General features: G+C 42.4%; 1 protein-coding gene across 2 annotated transcripts in view; it reads left to right on the top strand.

Annotated features, from left to right (window-relative positions):
• Positions 1-530: 530 nt before the first annotated feature.
• The window catches only part of PPP2R2B (protein phosphatase 2 regulatory subunit Bbeta), a 368,799-nt gene continuing 354,146 nt past the window's right edge, over positions 531-15,183 (top strand). The window contains exon 1 of one of the 2 annotated variants that reach the window (XM_081034956.1): positions 531-1,020. In XM_081034956.1, coding sequence (XP_080891082.1) covers positions 942-1,020 — 79 coding nt within the window. In that variant the 5' untranslated portion in view covers positions 531-941. The remainder of the gene's footprint in view (positions 1,021-15,183) is intronic. The other variant, XM_081034955.1, reaches the window with a different exon arrangement.

The raw sequence follows: 15,183 nt of genomic DNA, 5'->3' as shown, positions 1-15,183 counted from the left end.
CATGTGACATCTAGTGGGAGTTTTGGTAAAGTTGTGTAATCCTTGGATCGACTTAACTTTTTGCATGTTTTCATGTGCTGTCAGGGTACACGGGTTGGTGAAGGGTCAGTTCTCTAGGGTTTACTCTCTATTCTTGTGTTGTGGCTTTAAATGTGTACAGCCTAACTCCGAACCGAGTTGTTGCCTCGGTGTGAGGGACAGCAGGGAGAAAAAGAAAGCTGTAGTAGAACACAGAATCTGTCTGTGTTAGCCCTGTCACCGACTACTCAATCCAGCTTTTGGCTTCACCTAAATGATAAATGGTCCTATTGTTTGGGTTTCGTATTAAAAAAAAAAAAAAGAACTAAATCTAGATTAAGCAAGGACAGAGACCCATTTCACTGCACTGTACTTTAATATTCCTGAGACCCATGGCATTACGGGTGGCTCCTTTTAACAGCCATCCTTCTCCAGGGCGGAACACTATGGTGTCTTTGTTTCATCTGATCTTTCAGCTAAATAAGAGATGGTCACTTATCCTCACTGCTCCCATATCCTGCTGGATTTCTATTGCGAAAAGAGAAACTGACCACACGGGAAAAGGTAGAGGTTTCAGGCAGGGCAATTCAGCGTGTGTTTACAGGCAGGACTGACTTACTCAGCAAATCCTGCTCGGAGGAGCTGCAGCCAATGAAGAGCGTATATCCCGGCTTGCTTGGGGGCTTCTGAGTTTGAGCTGCATGCAGAAATGTAAGGCAGTGCTTCCTGGCGCTGATGGCAAAATGGGACCCAGCTCCAGTTATTCCTCGGGTTTCCCAGCTTTGCAGATCTGGGAGAGAACCTACATACACATATTGGTGATGTAGCCAGCTTTAAAGGCCGAGAGAATCCTCATGGATTCAGGAGACTGGTTTGTTATTTAGATTTTTATTTTTTATTATTCTTTTTTTTTTTTTTGGAAGATGAAATGCTTCTCTCGTTACCTGCCTTACATCTTCAGACCTCCGAATACCATCCTCTCTTCCAGCTGCCACACAGAAGGTACAGACCAGAGAGGGAGAGTGTCTGGGTGGGTGGGAAAAAGTGGGCTGGTGTATGACTTCCCGCAGGCTCAGCCGATACTGTTTTCTCAAGCTACTAGATGACTGTCGTTCCTGGCAAAAGCTTGGATCTGACAGACTTAGATCTGCTTCTAGAATCAGTCTGTCTTCTACAAAGCAAGGGAAGTATTTTCTGAAGAGCAGGATAATGTTGCAAAGGTGATCTCAAAGCTGATACAGCTGATTAGAAAAAAATTCAGAAATATTTTGCCAGTCTCCTGTGTTCTGCTTAACATGCAAATAAGTAATTGGAACTAATGTTAAGGAAAGAATTTTCTGTAGATGCTGGCACATACACTTATCCAAGCTCTCAGTTTTGTCACTGTCTGTTTCATAATTTGGTACCTGTCCAAGAAAGCAATTAGCAAAATAGAATTAGCTCACTCCGTGACTGTGGAGTGCCGATTGTTGGATTGGTTTGCTCAGAGTCTGTAGTTGGGTTGCAGAGCAGGAAGAACACAGCTGACTTTTAGCACTTGCTGGAAATGTGGTTTGTGGGGGTCCTAAGTTAGTGCCTTAACTCGAGGGAGAGCTGAGCCTTTTACAAACAGTCCCCAGTTCCCGGTCCTGCTGCCTTCTAACCTAGCATGATGTGCATACGTGTGTGTGCACTTTCTGTGTATGCGTGTGTGTGCCTTGTAAACATTCTTCCACTGAGCACTGCAGGTTTCAACATTTCTAGTCAGTAGCTGGTCATGCATCTTCTCCATGTGATTTGCCTGTTTCTTTTGATCTGACACGTCCTTATAAAAAGAGCAATTTCAAGAAAAGCCAGTAGCTGGCCATTTTTCAGCCTTGGGGTTGTCCTATAAATGGTACTTGATTGAAGAGGACTGAGGATAGTGAGGTGCTGCCACTCGTCCCCAGCCACACTCTTCCGGAACTGAGTTCATGAGCAGCCTGTTCTGAAAACCTACCCTTGTTTCTCATTCTCAGAGTAGGAGCCTGGGATTGGGGGCTGCATATGTAAAAGGAGAGAGGCATTTACTATATAATAAGGTGGTTTTCAATCAGTACCCTCCAAGAAACGGGAGTAGAAGTTTGGGATCACCCTTGAATTGAGACTGAGGATGGTATTTTTCATAGACATTGATATTTCATAGATTTTTTTTTTTCAATTGGATATTTTCCTTAAAAGTTCTCCTGGTAGCTAAAGCAGATGACCCATTGAGAAATCTGTCCTCCCCCCATGCAGAGGGACTTAGTAAGTCCCTAAGCTTATTGGAAAGAAAAAGGGGGTGTCATGGATAGAAACCTCCGGGGGAACTTTCCAAATACAAAAGACCTAAACTCATACAGGAAGCTGCCTAGATGACTGTTTCTGATTGGTCCCCTGTCCTCTCCGCTGGCTTTAAGACTTTGAGAACCCCTCAGGGATACTGTGGATACCTGATCATGGCATTGTACATCAGAAGCTAAACATTAATGAATGCCAACTATAATTTTATATATATAATGTGATGGTTCAGTGTGAGGTCGGAGGGATAGTGGATGGGGGGAGGGGGGTTCACAGTATGAGGGATATAAATGATGAACGTCTAAGTATTACCTTGTTTTGTACACCTGAAACTAATAAATAAATTAATTAAGAAATGCCACATAAAAAAAAAAAAAAAAAAGACTTTGAGAACCCAAACCCTTGGTCTATTCAATTGCTGTTTTGTATAGTAATTGAGCTAAAGGTCCTATTGCATAGGCAAAACACCACCACAAGAGCTTCCTGGAACTGTTTTTTCATCAAATGTAAGTCATTTATTCCATCACAATGAAAATCCCATTTTATTCATGTCAAAACAAACAATCTCTGATTCACCAACTATCACCAGATTTAGGGGTGGGGTTGGGGAGACATGTCTTTAAATGTGTTGTAAACCTAATAAAGACAGTGGGCAAGGATCATAGCATCTGCCACTCACTGATATCATGGATGAGGCACCAGGGCGTAATAGAAAGGCATGAGTTAAATACCAGGCAAGCAGGGCCAAGTCACTGAACAGTTCCAGGCCCAATTTTATGTGTAAAATGAAAATAGAAAGACCTACTCCCAGGATGCCGAAAATTAAACATGGTAATTAAAGTTCTCCATAAAGTTACATGATTGGTGCCATCCGTTTTTGAGTCTCATGCTCCACACACTTTCTTAGATCTTCATTTAAAAAATGTATTACATTGTCTTTAGCCATGAGTGGTTTCCTCAAACACATCACAGTGTTACTAGAAACTAGGTACACTTGTTTAGAGTTTGAGGAGAAAAATATGTCAGAATGAATCTGAGTTTGCATTCTTCTTTTTATATTATTAGCAATCATGTCACCCTGTATTCTGGAAAAGTTATGGCTGTGAACTTCATATTTTATTTAACTGGAAAAGCAGAGAGTGAATAATTTGGATATGTCCGTGTGAAAATCAAATAAGCACAAATGACTCAAACAATCCCCTTAAAAGTAATTCTAGAATGACTTTAAGAGCTTCAACAATTCCCGGGCTTCTTAGGAAGTGGAACCCTCCTACTTAAAAGACTTGGGTTGTCTCGCAGCTTTGTCTTAACATTGTTTTCTCAACACAGGAAGATCACAGGCTTTAAATCCCAGCTCTGCCACATGCCAGCTGGGTGATCTTTGGTAGTTATCTAACCTCTCTGTGCCTCAGTTTCCTCATTTGTAAAACATGGATAATTGTAAAACATTGGCTGGTTGCAAAGAAATACATTCAGAATGCCATACACAGGGTGATGATGGTGATGATGATGATGATGATGATGGCGGTAGTCAGACCTTACTTGTACTGTTCTTACTATATCCAAGATGTTATCTAAGCATATTATATATAGCAACACATTAGTACCTACATAGGAGAGATCAACAATATGAAACCCACAAATATGAGCTCCTTTTCCTTCACTCTCAGTCCTCAAGCCTATTTCTTCATCCATCAGATAGAGATGTGGTTCTCCATGCTGCAAGCAAAATAATTTTTAAAAAATAATTTTTTGATCATGTTACCAACCCACCCTACCAGGCCTGACTTATTCTGACCCCTGTCTGACCTCAGACACGCTCCATCTTACCTGGTCTCCAGCCGCACAGGCCTTCTTTGGTTCTTCAGTATTCGTTCTCCAACCACGGACTTTGAGGATGCTTCTCTCTCTCCTCGGCCCCATTGCTTGTTAATTCTAGTTTCAACTCTCATCTTGAGCTGAGAAGCCATCCCTGACCCTCAGCTATCACAGCTCTTAAAGAACTGGGCTGTGTTACTCTAAAAGAGGGGTGTCCAAACTTTTTTCAACGTTTTTCACCAAGGGCCATATGCGGTAAAATACACAAACAGCCGGGCCACTCACTCGAGGTGAAGTACGTATTGCCTCACCTGGTTTATTTAAGTCAACTAAATATATTTTTGGAATTTGCTGCGGGCCAATTGAAAACGGATTGCGGGCCACGGCCCGTGGGCCGCAGTTTGGACACCCCTGCTCTAGAACACCTCTTCCAGTTTGTCTATTATGAATAGACTACTGCAACTTTTTTGTTAACCTCTGTCTCCCTTCTAGACTGAAAGCTTCATGGGAGCAAGACCCACATGTAATTTGTCTCTCTGTTGTACCCCCAGTATTAGAATAATACCAAGTACTTTATAGTCATTTAATAAATTTTTATGGAATGAGATGATGACAAATGTCAAGGCTGTGGTATAGATATATTTTAAAAACATATGTGGAAAACATTCTTCTAAGCATTAACTCCTACATGAATGCAAGTTGTTTTAACCATTGCCAGTTGGGGAGCTTTCTGTGGCCATACTTGAAGGGACTGGTTTTATTACCATGCTCTATTTTAACTCGAAACAAGAAGATACAAACAGAAAAAAAAAAAAAGACAAATAATAACGCTGATGTACAAAGAAGCTTTTGAGAAGACAATAGGCCTGTCTTCCCTTCTCTGTGGACCTCATTAAGGGAACACAGAACTCCCTCCCCCCTGGTAGGGACGGATTCGTCCAGCAAAATGGTTTCAGGATTAGAGGGACAGAATCCCAATCCCAGCCAAAAAGAAACTCCTCCAGACAGGACAGAAGAGACCCACAGGAATGAGAAAGCCAGTGACGTGGTATCGTCCAGTGGGCCTAACTTGGCACCCGACACAGGAACGCCTTTTGAGGGGCTACCTAACAAAAGAATGGAGGCACTTTCTTTTTCTAAAGGACCAGGGTAGTGTGCCTTGCCACGTGCCATTTCCTCTCTCTGAGTTGTCTTTGTCATATTTCCATGTTGCAAACCCCTTTTTGTCCTTTAAAACTCAGCTGAAGCCAAGCCTTTCTAGGAAGCCTTCCTCAGCCACTCCAAAGATGGAGTTATTATGATGAGTCACGCAAACCACAATCACAGTGGGAAGAAGAAATGAGAGGGAGAAGCAGAGCAGCACCGCCAGTCCTGTGGTGCGCTGGCTGTGTGCTGAGGGCTGTGACTCTGTTATCGCATTTGCTCCTCACACACTCTCTTGTATCAAATGCCGTCATCTCCATGTTATAGGTGACGACACACCGGACTTGCTCAGAGCCAAGGGGCAGAGCTAAGTAAGACTCAAGTCTAAACTCTCGGAATCAAAAATCAGTGCTCTTAACCTTTACATGGCCATTTATTTCTGAGTATCAATGTGAGAACAGCCTTGAGATTATATCGGAACAGTTTATATACATGTCTGTCTCCTGGGGGTCAGGAGCAGTTTGGTACAGGGACTGTGCCCTTTTGTCTTCCATCTCTGCATCCTGCTTAGCACAGTGCTGGACTCTGAGTAGATGCTCAAGAAATTCTTAAATGAAGGACTGGATGGGAGAGTGAATGAACAAGTTTGTCAGTATCAATCATGCTCCTTCAAGAGGCGGAAACTCTTAAGGCAGAATATCTTTTAGTGACACCCAAAAGCAGGCTTGCCGGAAGTCTACACACACACATTCACGAAAAAAATATATACATTTTTCTAAATCATTATGTCATAAATAATACGACTACAATAATAAGTAAAGCATTTCAGTGCTTACTGTTTGCTAGGCACAGTTGTACTGTGTGTATGGATGTAGGTATGGGTGTGTGTATCCCTCACAACAATCCTAAGAGGTCAGTACTGTTGTTATCCTCATTTTATATATAAGGAAACCAAGACACAGAGTCGGTAGGTAACTTGTCCAAGGTCACACAGCTGTTAAACGCAAGGGTTAGGATTAGAACCCATGCAGTCTGGTTCAGAGGTAAATGCTACGAAAGGATTCATGACTATACTTTGTGCCTTTGTACACATTTATGGAATTCTTATTTTTCACATTTTTGGAATTCTCTTCTCCGCCCCTTCCCCATTTTTAGAACCAACCCATTCTCAGGCCCACATCAAGTGTACGTCCATCCACGTCTTTCCCTGATTACTCATTTTCTCATCGTCACAAAAACACACCCACTTTTAAAGTCTTTCCCAAATGCATATTGTGATTCTCTGTAATGTGGAGATCATATTGCACTACCTGAAGGGGTTGTTGTAAGGATTAAGTGAGACAAAAATATTACATTGTTTTACATTGAAGCTTTTTTAATTTTTATATTTTTATGTACACTAGATGTATTGCCCCTGCTTTGCTCTAAGGCCAGCCCTCCACCCCTGAGCTGGACCCCACCCCTGGCCCCTACTCAAGCCCCTCACTCCTAAATTTGTCCCCTCTCTGTTATCACCAATTCTTTTCTCTCTGCAGGATCACTTTTGCAGTCCAAGCATGCTGGAGATCATCTCATTTTAAGTATTCAACTCATGTTTCTGTGTCCCCCTCCAGCTACTACCCCACTCCCTGCTCTTTTCAGAAAAATGTCTTGAAAGAGTCATCTACACACAGTCGTCACCTTTTTTCCTCTGATTTTGCAATTTCCATCACTTCACCAGAATTGCTCTTGTGAGATTTACCAACAACCTCGTCAGTGACGAATCTAGTCAGTCAGCCTCGGCCAGGATTCCTCTTGCTATAGCTCTCAGCAACACTGGCACAGATGGTCTCTGCTTCCTTCTTGAAAGAGTTTCTTGTCTTGTTCTCAGGGCCCACACTTTCTCTCTGTTTCCTTCATCCTCACTGGCTAGTCCTTCTCAGACTCCCCTGCTGCTTCCTTATTATTTTCCTGAACTGTAAATATTGGAGCCCAGGGCTCAGTCTTCTCAATCTATGCTTGCTCCTAGGTGATCTCATCTAGTCCCATGGTCTTAAGTATCATCTGTGCAATTTATATCTGCAGCTCCAACCTCTCACCTAAAATGCAGACTTGTACATCCAAATGCCTACCCAACATTTCCACTGGAATGCGTAACAGAGATCTCAACACAGAACTCCCACTTTCCTCTCAAGAAAAACCTGTTTCTCCAGCATTCTTCTCCCGCTTAGTAAGGAGAACTCTATTCTCCTACTTTCTCAAACAAAACACTTTGGAGTCATCCTTTATTTCCTTCTTTCTCTCATATCCTTCTTCCAATTCTACAATAAATCCTCTGGGCCTAACCTCCTAAAAGTATCCAGAATCCAATCTCATGTCTCATCGTATCTATCACTCAAATGTTTCTTCATCAGAGAGGACTTTCCTGGCCTTCCTATCTAGAATCAATCTCTCTCTCTCTCTCTCTCTCTCTCTCTCTCTCTCTCTCTCTCTCTCTCTCTCTCTCTCTCTCTCTAACACACACACACACACACACACACACACACACTCCCCAGTTACTTTTAGCCTGCTTGATTTTTATTCCATAGTACTTATCTTTACCTGACATCTTATATAGCCGTTTACTTATTTGTTGCCTGTGTTTTTCACACTATAGAATGTAAGCCACGTGAAAGCAGAGACTTTCTCTGTTTTATTCATTCTTGTATGTCCGGTACCTAGAACAGTTTCTAGCACATAGGAAGCATGTAATACACACTTGTTGACTGAATGAATAGATGTATGAAAGAATGTTTATATTAAGTCTTAATAATAAAGTGGAAAGAATGGGCTCTGAAACCAGGTGGACCTGAGTTCCAGTCTCAGCACAGATAATTACCTGCTGAGTGACACTTAATTACTGAACTGGTATATTTCTTTTTCTAATAATAACATACCAAAATATCCTTGTGAAGGTGAAAAAATGTTTGTAAAACCCCTAGCGTATTGCCTGTCAATATTCAGTTAATATTGTTTCTTTTGTATTGCCCATGGCACTCATCACAGCAACAGTCACAAATAGGCATTAATAGTTCAATATTGATTAAATTATTTTACTCCCTACATAGCAAGTATTAACTGTGGGCTTGTTATTATATGCAAGAGTGTACTAAATACTTTATAGTTACAACTTCACGTAAATCTCACAAAACATCATGAGATAAGTAGTTAATTATTCCCATTTGACAAATGGGACAAGGTACAGAATGGTACAGTAACTTGCACAAAACCACACAGCTAATAGGTGGTAGGTCAGGGATTGCCCCCAGAGTGCCTGACTCCAGATTCCAGTCTCTTATCTGACTACAATATTTTAGGTATTGTTCTCAGCACACGGGATCTTAAGAGAGACTCATTCCTATTTTAAGAAGCTACTACAGTCTGGCAGGGGAGAGAGAGGCATATGCACACAACTCTAGCAGTAGGTTGGAACCCTGGCTATGCATGAGAATCACCTGTGACAAATGTCCAGGGCTGTCTCCAGCCCTGTTGAATCACTGGGAGGAAGTGGGCTCCAGGAATCCCAGTTTTCAAGGTTCCCCAGTTGAATCTCATTAGCAGTCAGGAAGGGAAACCTGAGTCTGTGATAGACAACGGTCGGCCTTGAGAAGTATATTCAAAGCTTGGAAGAGCTCTGGGAGAAAGAGATTGATCAACTGTGGATTCCTTTGAAATTGGACAGAGTAAAATCCTGCAACAGAGAAGAGGTTGCTTTTGGTCAAGACCTCGGATGTCTGGCAGGTAAGTGGCTGTCCTGGAAAGGTTCAAGGTCAGTGTCATCCACTTACACATGCAGTGGAACTCTACTGAGCATATGTCTGCTTCATGGTAGCTATGACTTTGCTTCAAGTTTTTTGTATTAGGTGCCAGCTAAAATATCCACCTAATATAGAGAAAGTCATTCAAGTTCTTGGGCTTTAGCGTTGTCATCTAAGAGAGACAAAAACTATGCATGTACCAAAGAGTTGCTTTGGTGAGTAAATGTGATAATTCATACAAAGTATATAGTGGGGTGCCCAGTATAAGTTAAGAGCTGTCAGAGTTAGCTAGGGTTATTATTAATATGATTCATATTGGTAGAAGTCTCTGCTTTCATGGGCTACATCCCATAGTGCAAAAAGACAGGCAACAAATAAATAAACAGAAGTTAACTTTTGCCTTTTGCACTTTGAGTGATGTGGTGATGGAAAGAATCCTGGGCCAGTGGAGGGATAAGCTAGAGTCTGGTCCTCTTCTGACATTGCTGTCCCTTGGGAAATTGGCTAATCCTGCTGTGCCTTAAGTGGGAGTCAAGTGGGAATTTAATAAAACCTGGTGGTGTTGGTGTGAGAGTAAGTGATGTTGCTTTGTGAAGTATGTCTCCCCCTGGAGTTTCCCATATTAAATCAGAAGTGGGAGTGGTAACCCATTTTTAGGAGGTCCTAGTAAAATCTGTAAGGAACTTAGCAGTTGATAAGAAATAAGGACAGAAAATAATGTTTAAGAAAGCCCACTGGGAACCAGGCATTCTCCATGCATTATTATTATTACATGGAAATAATTATCACAGCAATTCTGCATGGCAGTATGCACCGTTTACAGGTAAAGACACCAAGAGGCTGGAGAGAGGAAATGTCTAGTTGAAAAAGACTTTGGCTTTGGAATCAGATAAACAGAGTTACAAATGTGATGGAAAGTTATTTATCCCCTGAATGCCTGTTTTCTCAACTGTAAAATGGAGGTAATACTGCTTCCTTTCCATGTTTATTGTAAGGATTAAGGTCATTGAGCGGAAGGTGCCTGCTGGCCACTTAATAGACGGTCTCTGGACTTGCTGTGACAGTGTCTTTATCCAGCTCATACAGAGGTAACACCAAGGTGGTCTGATTTCAAATCCGGAGTTCCTCCTATTCCATCCAGTTCCCATCAAAAAAATGTTGTGTTTCATTCTTTGATTTTTTCAAACTATTATCACTTTTACTGGAGCTTGCTTATCATATATACTGGTCAGTCCTGTTCTGATTTGTGTTTCTGAATTCATTGTTTGTCTTTGGTACTTGTGCCCCAAGGCAATTCCTTCATTTTGACTCAATTTTATAAATCTAATAGAAAAATCACCGGCAGTGAAATCATCAGCATCATTAGAGAGACTGGCCCATTAGTTTTCTGAGTCATTGTTTCTTCACTGGCAGATCGAGCTGGGAGAAACGATGGGCTGAAATGGCCAAGGTCTTTATCTTCACAAGTGTCTGCAAAAGCAGTTAGTAGGAAAAGCGACCAGGAGGCAAATCAGTGTATGGTTATAAAGATGTGCAGGAACGCATGGATCGTATTGTTGGTACGTGGGAATGTCAGCTACCTAGAAATTTTTGAGTCAAATGAGTAGTCAGTAGACCTCCTTGCAAGAGAAGCTATTTATTTATTAATTCATTTATTCAAAAAGTACAAACACACACATAAAGAACATTTCTATTATGCGTCAGATAGGGGCTAGGCAATAAGTTCACCAGAGGTCAAAATAGATATGGTTCCTGCTCTGATGGAAGACAAGTAAATTAATCAAATAAATGTAAACTGTGGCAAATGCTGCAATGGAAAAGACATGATATATGAGGACAAGGTCTCCTAGGGTGTTCTAATGCATAGGAATATCAGGACGTCTTCTCTGAAGTGTCACTTGAGCTGAGATCTGAAGGACGAGTAAACCTGAACTAGGCAGAACCAGAGAGAGAGTTTTCCAGGCAAAGGCAAGCATGTTTGCAAGGCTCTGTCACCGGAGGGGTCATGGTGAATTTGAGGTCCTGAAGGAAGGAAGGCCAGTGTGACTGGAGCATGAAACCAAGACAGAGTATGGTGGAAAATAAGGCTGTAGGTCGTGTGACCCTGTGTGTCTCTGTGATGTGAATTATGGAGTTTGGTCTTAATCCAAAAAGCTACTGGAAGTTACTTAAGGGTATAAATTGGGGGGGGGGGGGACGCAGAACTGACCATCTTTGCAGCATGAATAGATTCTCTTCTGACTGCTATGAGACTAGATTAGAAAGGCTAAAGGTATATGGACATATTTTAAGGAGCTGACCTTGCAAAACAGAGAAAAGTGATTGCTAAAGTCAGTTTTTATGGTTGGGTTACAGTAGACTTGTAGGTGGCTCTATGTATGTGCCAGATTCTTCCAGGTATATTTGTGTCTGAATAGAACAGTGTTATGAACACGGAAACCTGTCCATTGTCTTGACATCCAGACAAAAAAATTTTTATTCTCAACGAGCAATGGCAGGAACACACTATGCTCTGTATGCTCTGTTTTGAAGAGGCAGTAAACATTACAGGCATTGAAAAATGGAGTGCGTTTGCTCATTCAGACATTGCGCTTGCATATTTAGAAGGAAGAGAAAGGCTGTTTTGGGACAAAACCAGTAAGAATGCTTTCATGTCGTGTTTATTCAGCAGGAAATAGCTGCTGCAGAAAAGCCTCTAGATAGAATGGTACATATGCTCCGTGGTATATATTCATATATAAACAACAAGGTGGCCCACTCAGGGGAGAGTTGACCAAAAGTCAGTCTAATGGGCAAAGGTTAGGAAACCATGGTCTACTTTAATTATTATTCCATATTTTCATGGTCCTATAACCCAGATGACAGAATGTCTAAACATGTGGGTAGAACACCAAATGTAAAATGTATTGTCTGTTTGCATTTGTTTATCATCTGTTTCCCCTTGCTAGACCATAAACTCCATGACAGCCACTGCTTTTACCTTTTGCTCGTCACTGTGCTTGGTGCGTATAGGTGGTGATACATCTTTGTTGAGTAAATGGTGGAGAGCATGGGTGGTGGCCGCAGCAGGCAAGTGGAGTGATCTGCAAGTGTTGGGCCTCCCTTCTTCTAGGACAGTGGTTCCCAATGTAAGCACACATAAGGATTATCTGCAGTGCTTGGTTTAAAATGCAGATCTAGGGGCTCACACACTCCCCCCTAAATGATTTATCATTACATGCTGAATGAGGTTCAAGAACCCCCATTTCAAGAAGCACCCCAATGCCTGTTGGGGCTCCTCCAGGAAACACTGTCCTAGGGTAACAGAAACTAAAAAAGACACAAGCAACATCACTGAATTTGTTATGGTTTCCTTCCTCCCTCCATGTCTAGTCCAAGATGTGGGAACTCTAGACTTAGCTTTACAGAGTGATGTTGGTAGAGAAAAGGGCATTAGGTACGCTGTTCATAAACACCCTGATTCTGAGGCTCAGGCTGTAGACCTATGAAAGGAAGGGTCTAGAGGTGAATTCAGAAGCAAAAGGAAGACATGAACTTCCTCCCTTGCCAGTGCCCAGAGCAGTTTTCTGAATGGCTGCTGCACCCTGTGATTGGGGGAGAGCACCCAGTTGGTCCTGGCAGTGGGCATCAAACCAGGCAGCCAGAGCTGAAAGGGACATCCCAGTCCTGTTAAAAGCCCCACCCTGCATCTTGCAAAGATTAAGTGACCTGCCAAAAAGCACACAGTTAATTGGCATAGGGCTGGGACGGAAACCCATCCTGTGGCTGCACTGTGGTGTTTGAGCCTCTGTACCCCTTAGAAAGCTGTTTGACTATTCCTACAATCTTATAATACGTTCAAATGAAATGCTGACCTGAGTAGAGAGTCTTTATAGAAGAGGGTGGGAAAGCCCTTAAGGATAAATTGCAAAGAGTCTACTTCCTTTCCCATTGCAGGAATGTGTCTTGATAAACCCTCAGGAGAGACCCGGCTTTCAGGCACTTTTCAATGGCTGAGCAAAATATGTGTAATAGCATTATTATTTTACAGTTTTTAAAAGGAAGCTCATTTTTCTTTGAAATTGGCCCTCTTTACACACAGAATCAGCTCAAAAGATTCTGGTATTAAACCTTCCAGAATGTTGTCATAAGGGCTATCTTCCCCACGCTGGTTACCTAACAAGGTCATTCAGGACTAGAGTGTGTGGTACGGGGTCCCCTACGTGTGCTACTTCCGTGCCACTGAGCAGTGGGCTAACCTCGACTGTGCAGAGCTCAGAGCTGGGGATTCGGGGCGGTCAGAGAGTGCCTGAACTGTGTCTTCTGCAATTGCTCCTGCTCCAGTCACCAACATGCCACTCTGCCAACTTGCTTTCCTCTCTTCCTCGTCTAACTGACCCTGGCTAAGCTTCCTGTGGAGCTGGGAGCAGCCTCCTCCAAATTCACGTCATTTGAATTCATTTCCAGTCTTGTTTGGAAATTGTGTTTTTGGCTCCTATTCAGAGAGATTCAAACTGAGATGATAAACGGAATTGATTCTATAGGTGAAGCAGTGGCCAAGGCTTTCGTTACACTTCTCTATTGATCCCCAGCTGTGCTCTGGGCACCATACAAAGTTATTTATTTGATACAGCACTTCCATATCCCACATAGCACAGACCTCGGTGAATTGATTCAATTTTGAGGATCCCCGTGATACCCAACCTTCATTTAAAGAACTACTTCCCAGCAAAACCTGATTTTACAACGTGGAAGAAGTAAGGCATCTTCCACGCTATACATGTTAGCTTCTTAAAAATTCGGCTCTCAAAGCTTGCAACTTCACAGGGTACACAAATGAAATAAGACATGTTTGAGGCAGCTGGATCCATGCCTGGGACGTAGAAGGAACCCAAAAAACATTTGCTCTCTTCTCTTCTCCCACCAGCCCTTGTCTACAGCTGAGTGTTGGCTCATTTGCTGGTCCGTTTATTAAATATTTCTTGAGCACCTACTAGATGCTGAGCATGGCTGTAGACATTGAGCATCCAAGGGTATAAAGACAGATGGATCCTTGCTATCACAGACCTTATGTTCTGGTGGGGAAAGAAAGGTGATAAACCATTACAAGCGTTTGATGCAAAGTGAGGTGGGAACTGAAATCAAACAAGACCTACACAGAGAGATTCAGATTCAGATAAAATTTAAACAATGACCTGCAGATACCTGACTACAGAACTACGCTCCACTCTGGCCTTCTGGCAAACAAGCTTCAGACCTGGTCTCCTCAGCAGCCCTCAGTGCATTCACGGCTCGTTTTGGTTGCTTATTGGCAAGTGTTTCTTGGGCCTCCGGTGCAGAATGTTCTGTAGCAGCCTTTTCCACCTGGCTGCTACAGAACATTCTCATTCTGCACAGGATGGTGGGCAGGTGCTGCCAGTAGCATGATCCTCTGAGAAGTAAAGCCCTCTGGGAGCTGAGTCTGCAGGTCCCAGGGACAGCCTTCATTCATTCAAATGTGTTTTAAAGCTTCTGGGAGATACCAGGCTGAGATCAGGGTCTGGAGAAATTTCAGGAAACCCGGCAACCACTGACCCTGGCCTCATGGTGCTCGCATTCTGGTAGAAGAACCAGCCAACCACAAGTAGACATCAATAAGCACAAACTTTCAGATAGTGACGAGGCCTGGGAAGAACAGAAAAATAGGATAAGTCACATAGGGAATGGTGGGCTACCAGGAATAGGGTGGACAAGGAAGCCGTCTCTGAAGAGGGATATTTGAGCTGAGGCTTTAACTCTTGAGAAAGAGCCAGCCATACAAAGATCCCAGGGAAGAGCATTCCAGGCAGAGGGCCCGGCAAGCATAAAGCCCTGGAGGCTGGAACAAATTTGCTATACTCAAGGGATAGAAAGGTCTTGATGGAATGTTGTATTGTTTTGTGGGAGATTGGGTAGCTTTGCTTGAAATTTTTTTCTCAAATACTGAAACTCTATAATTCATTATACTTTTCAAAGATAAAGTGTATATTAGTAACTAGAAAACTTGGATTCTAGACACAGTGTCCTTAATTCTATAAGTGGACAATTTAATGACAGCCCTTGAGTCAGACTGCCTATGGTCAATCCTGGATTTTCCATCCACTAGCTGAGTGGCTTCTGTCAAGTTAATCTT

The sequence above is a fragment of the Rhinolophus hipposideros genome (genome assembly GCF_964194185.1).
Source record: "Rhinolophus hipposideros genome assembly, chromosome: 23".
Taxonomy (NCBI): Eukaryota; Metazoa; Chordata; class Mammalia; order Chiroptera; family Rhinolophidae; genus Rhinolophus; species Rhinolophus hipposideros.
Note: the sequence above shows the minus strand (reverse complement) of the source record. Positions and strands in the feature narration are given on the sequence as shown.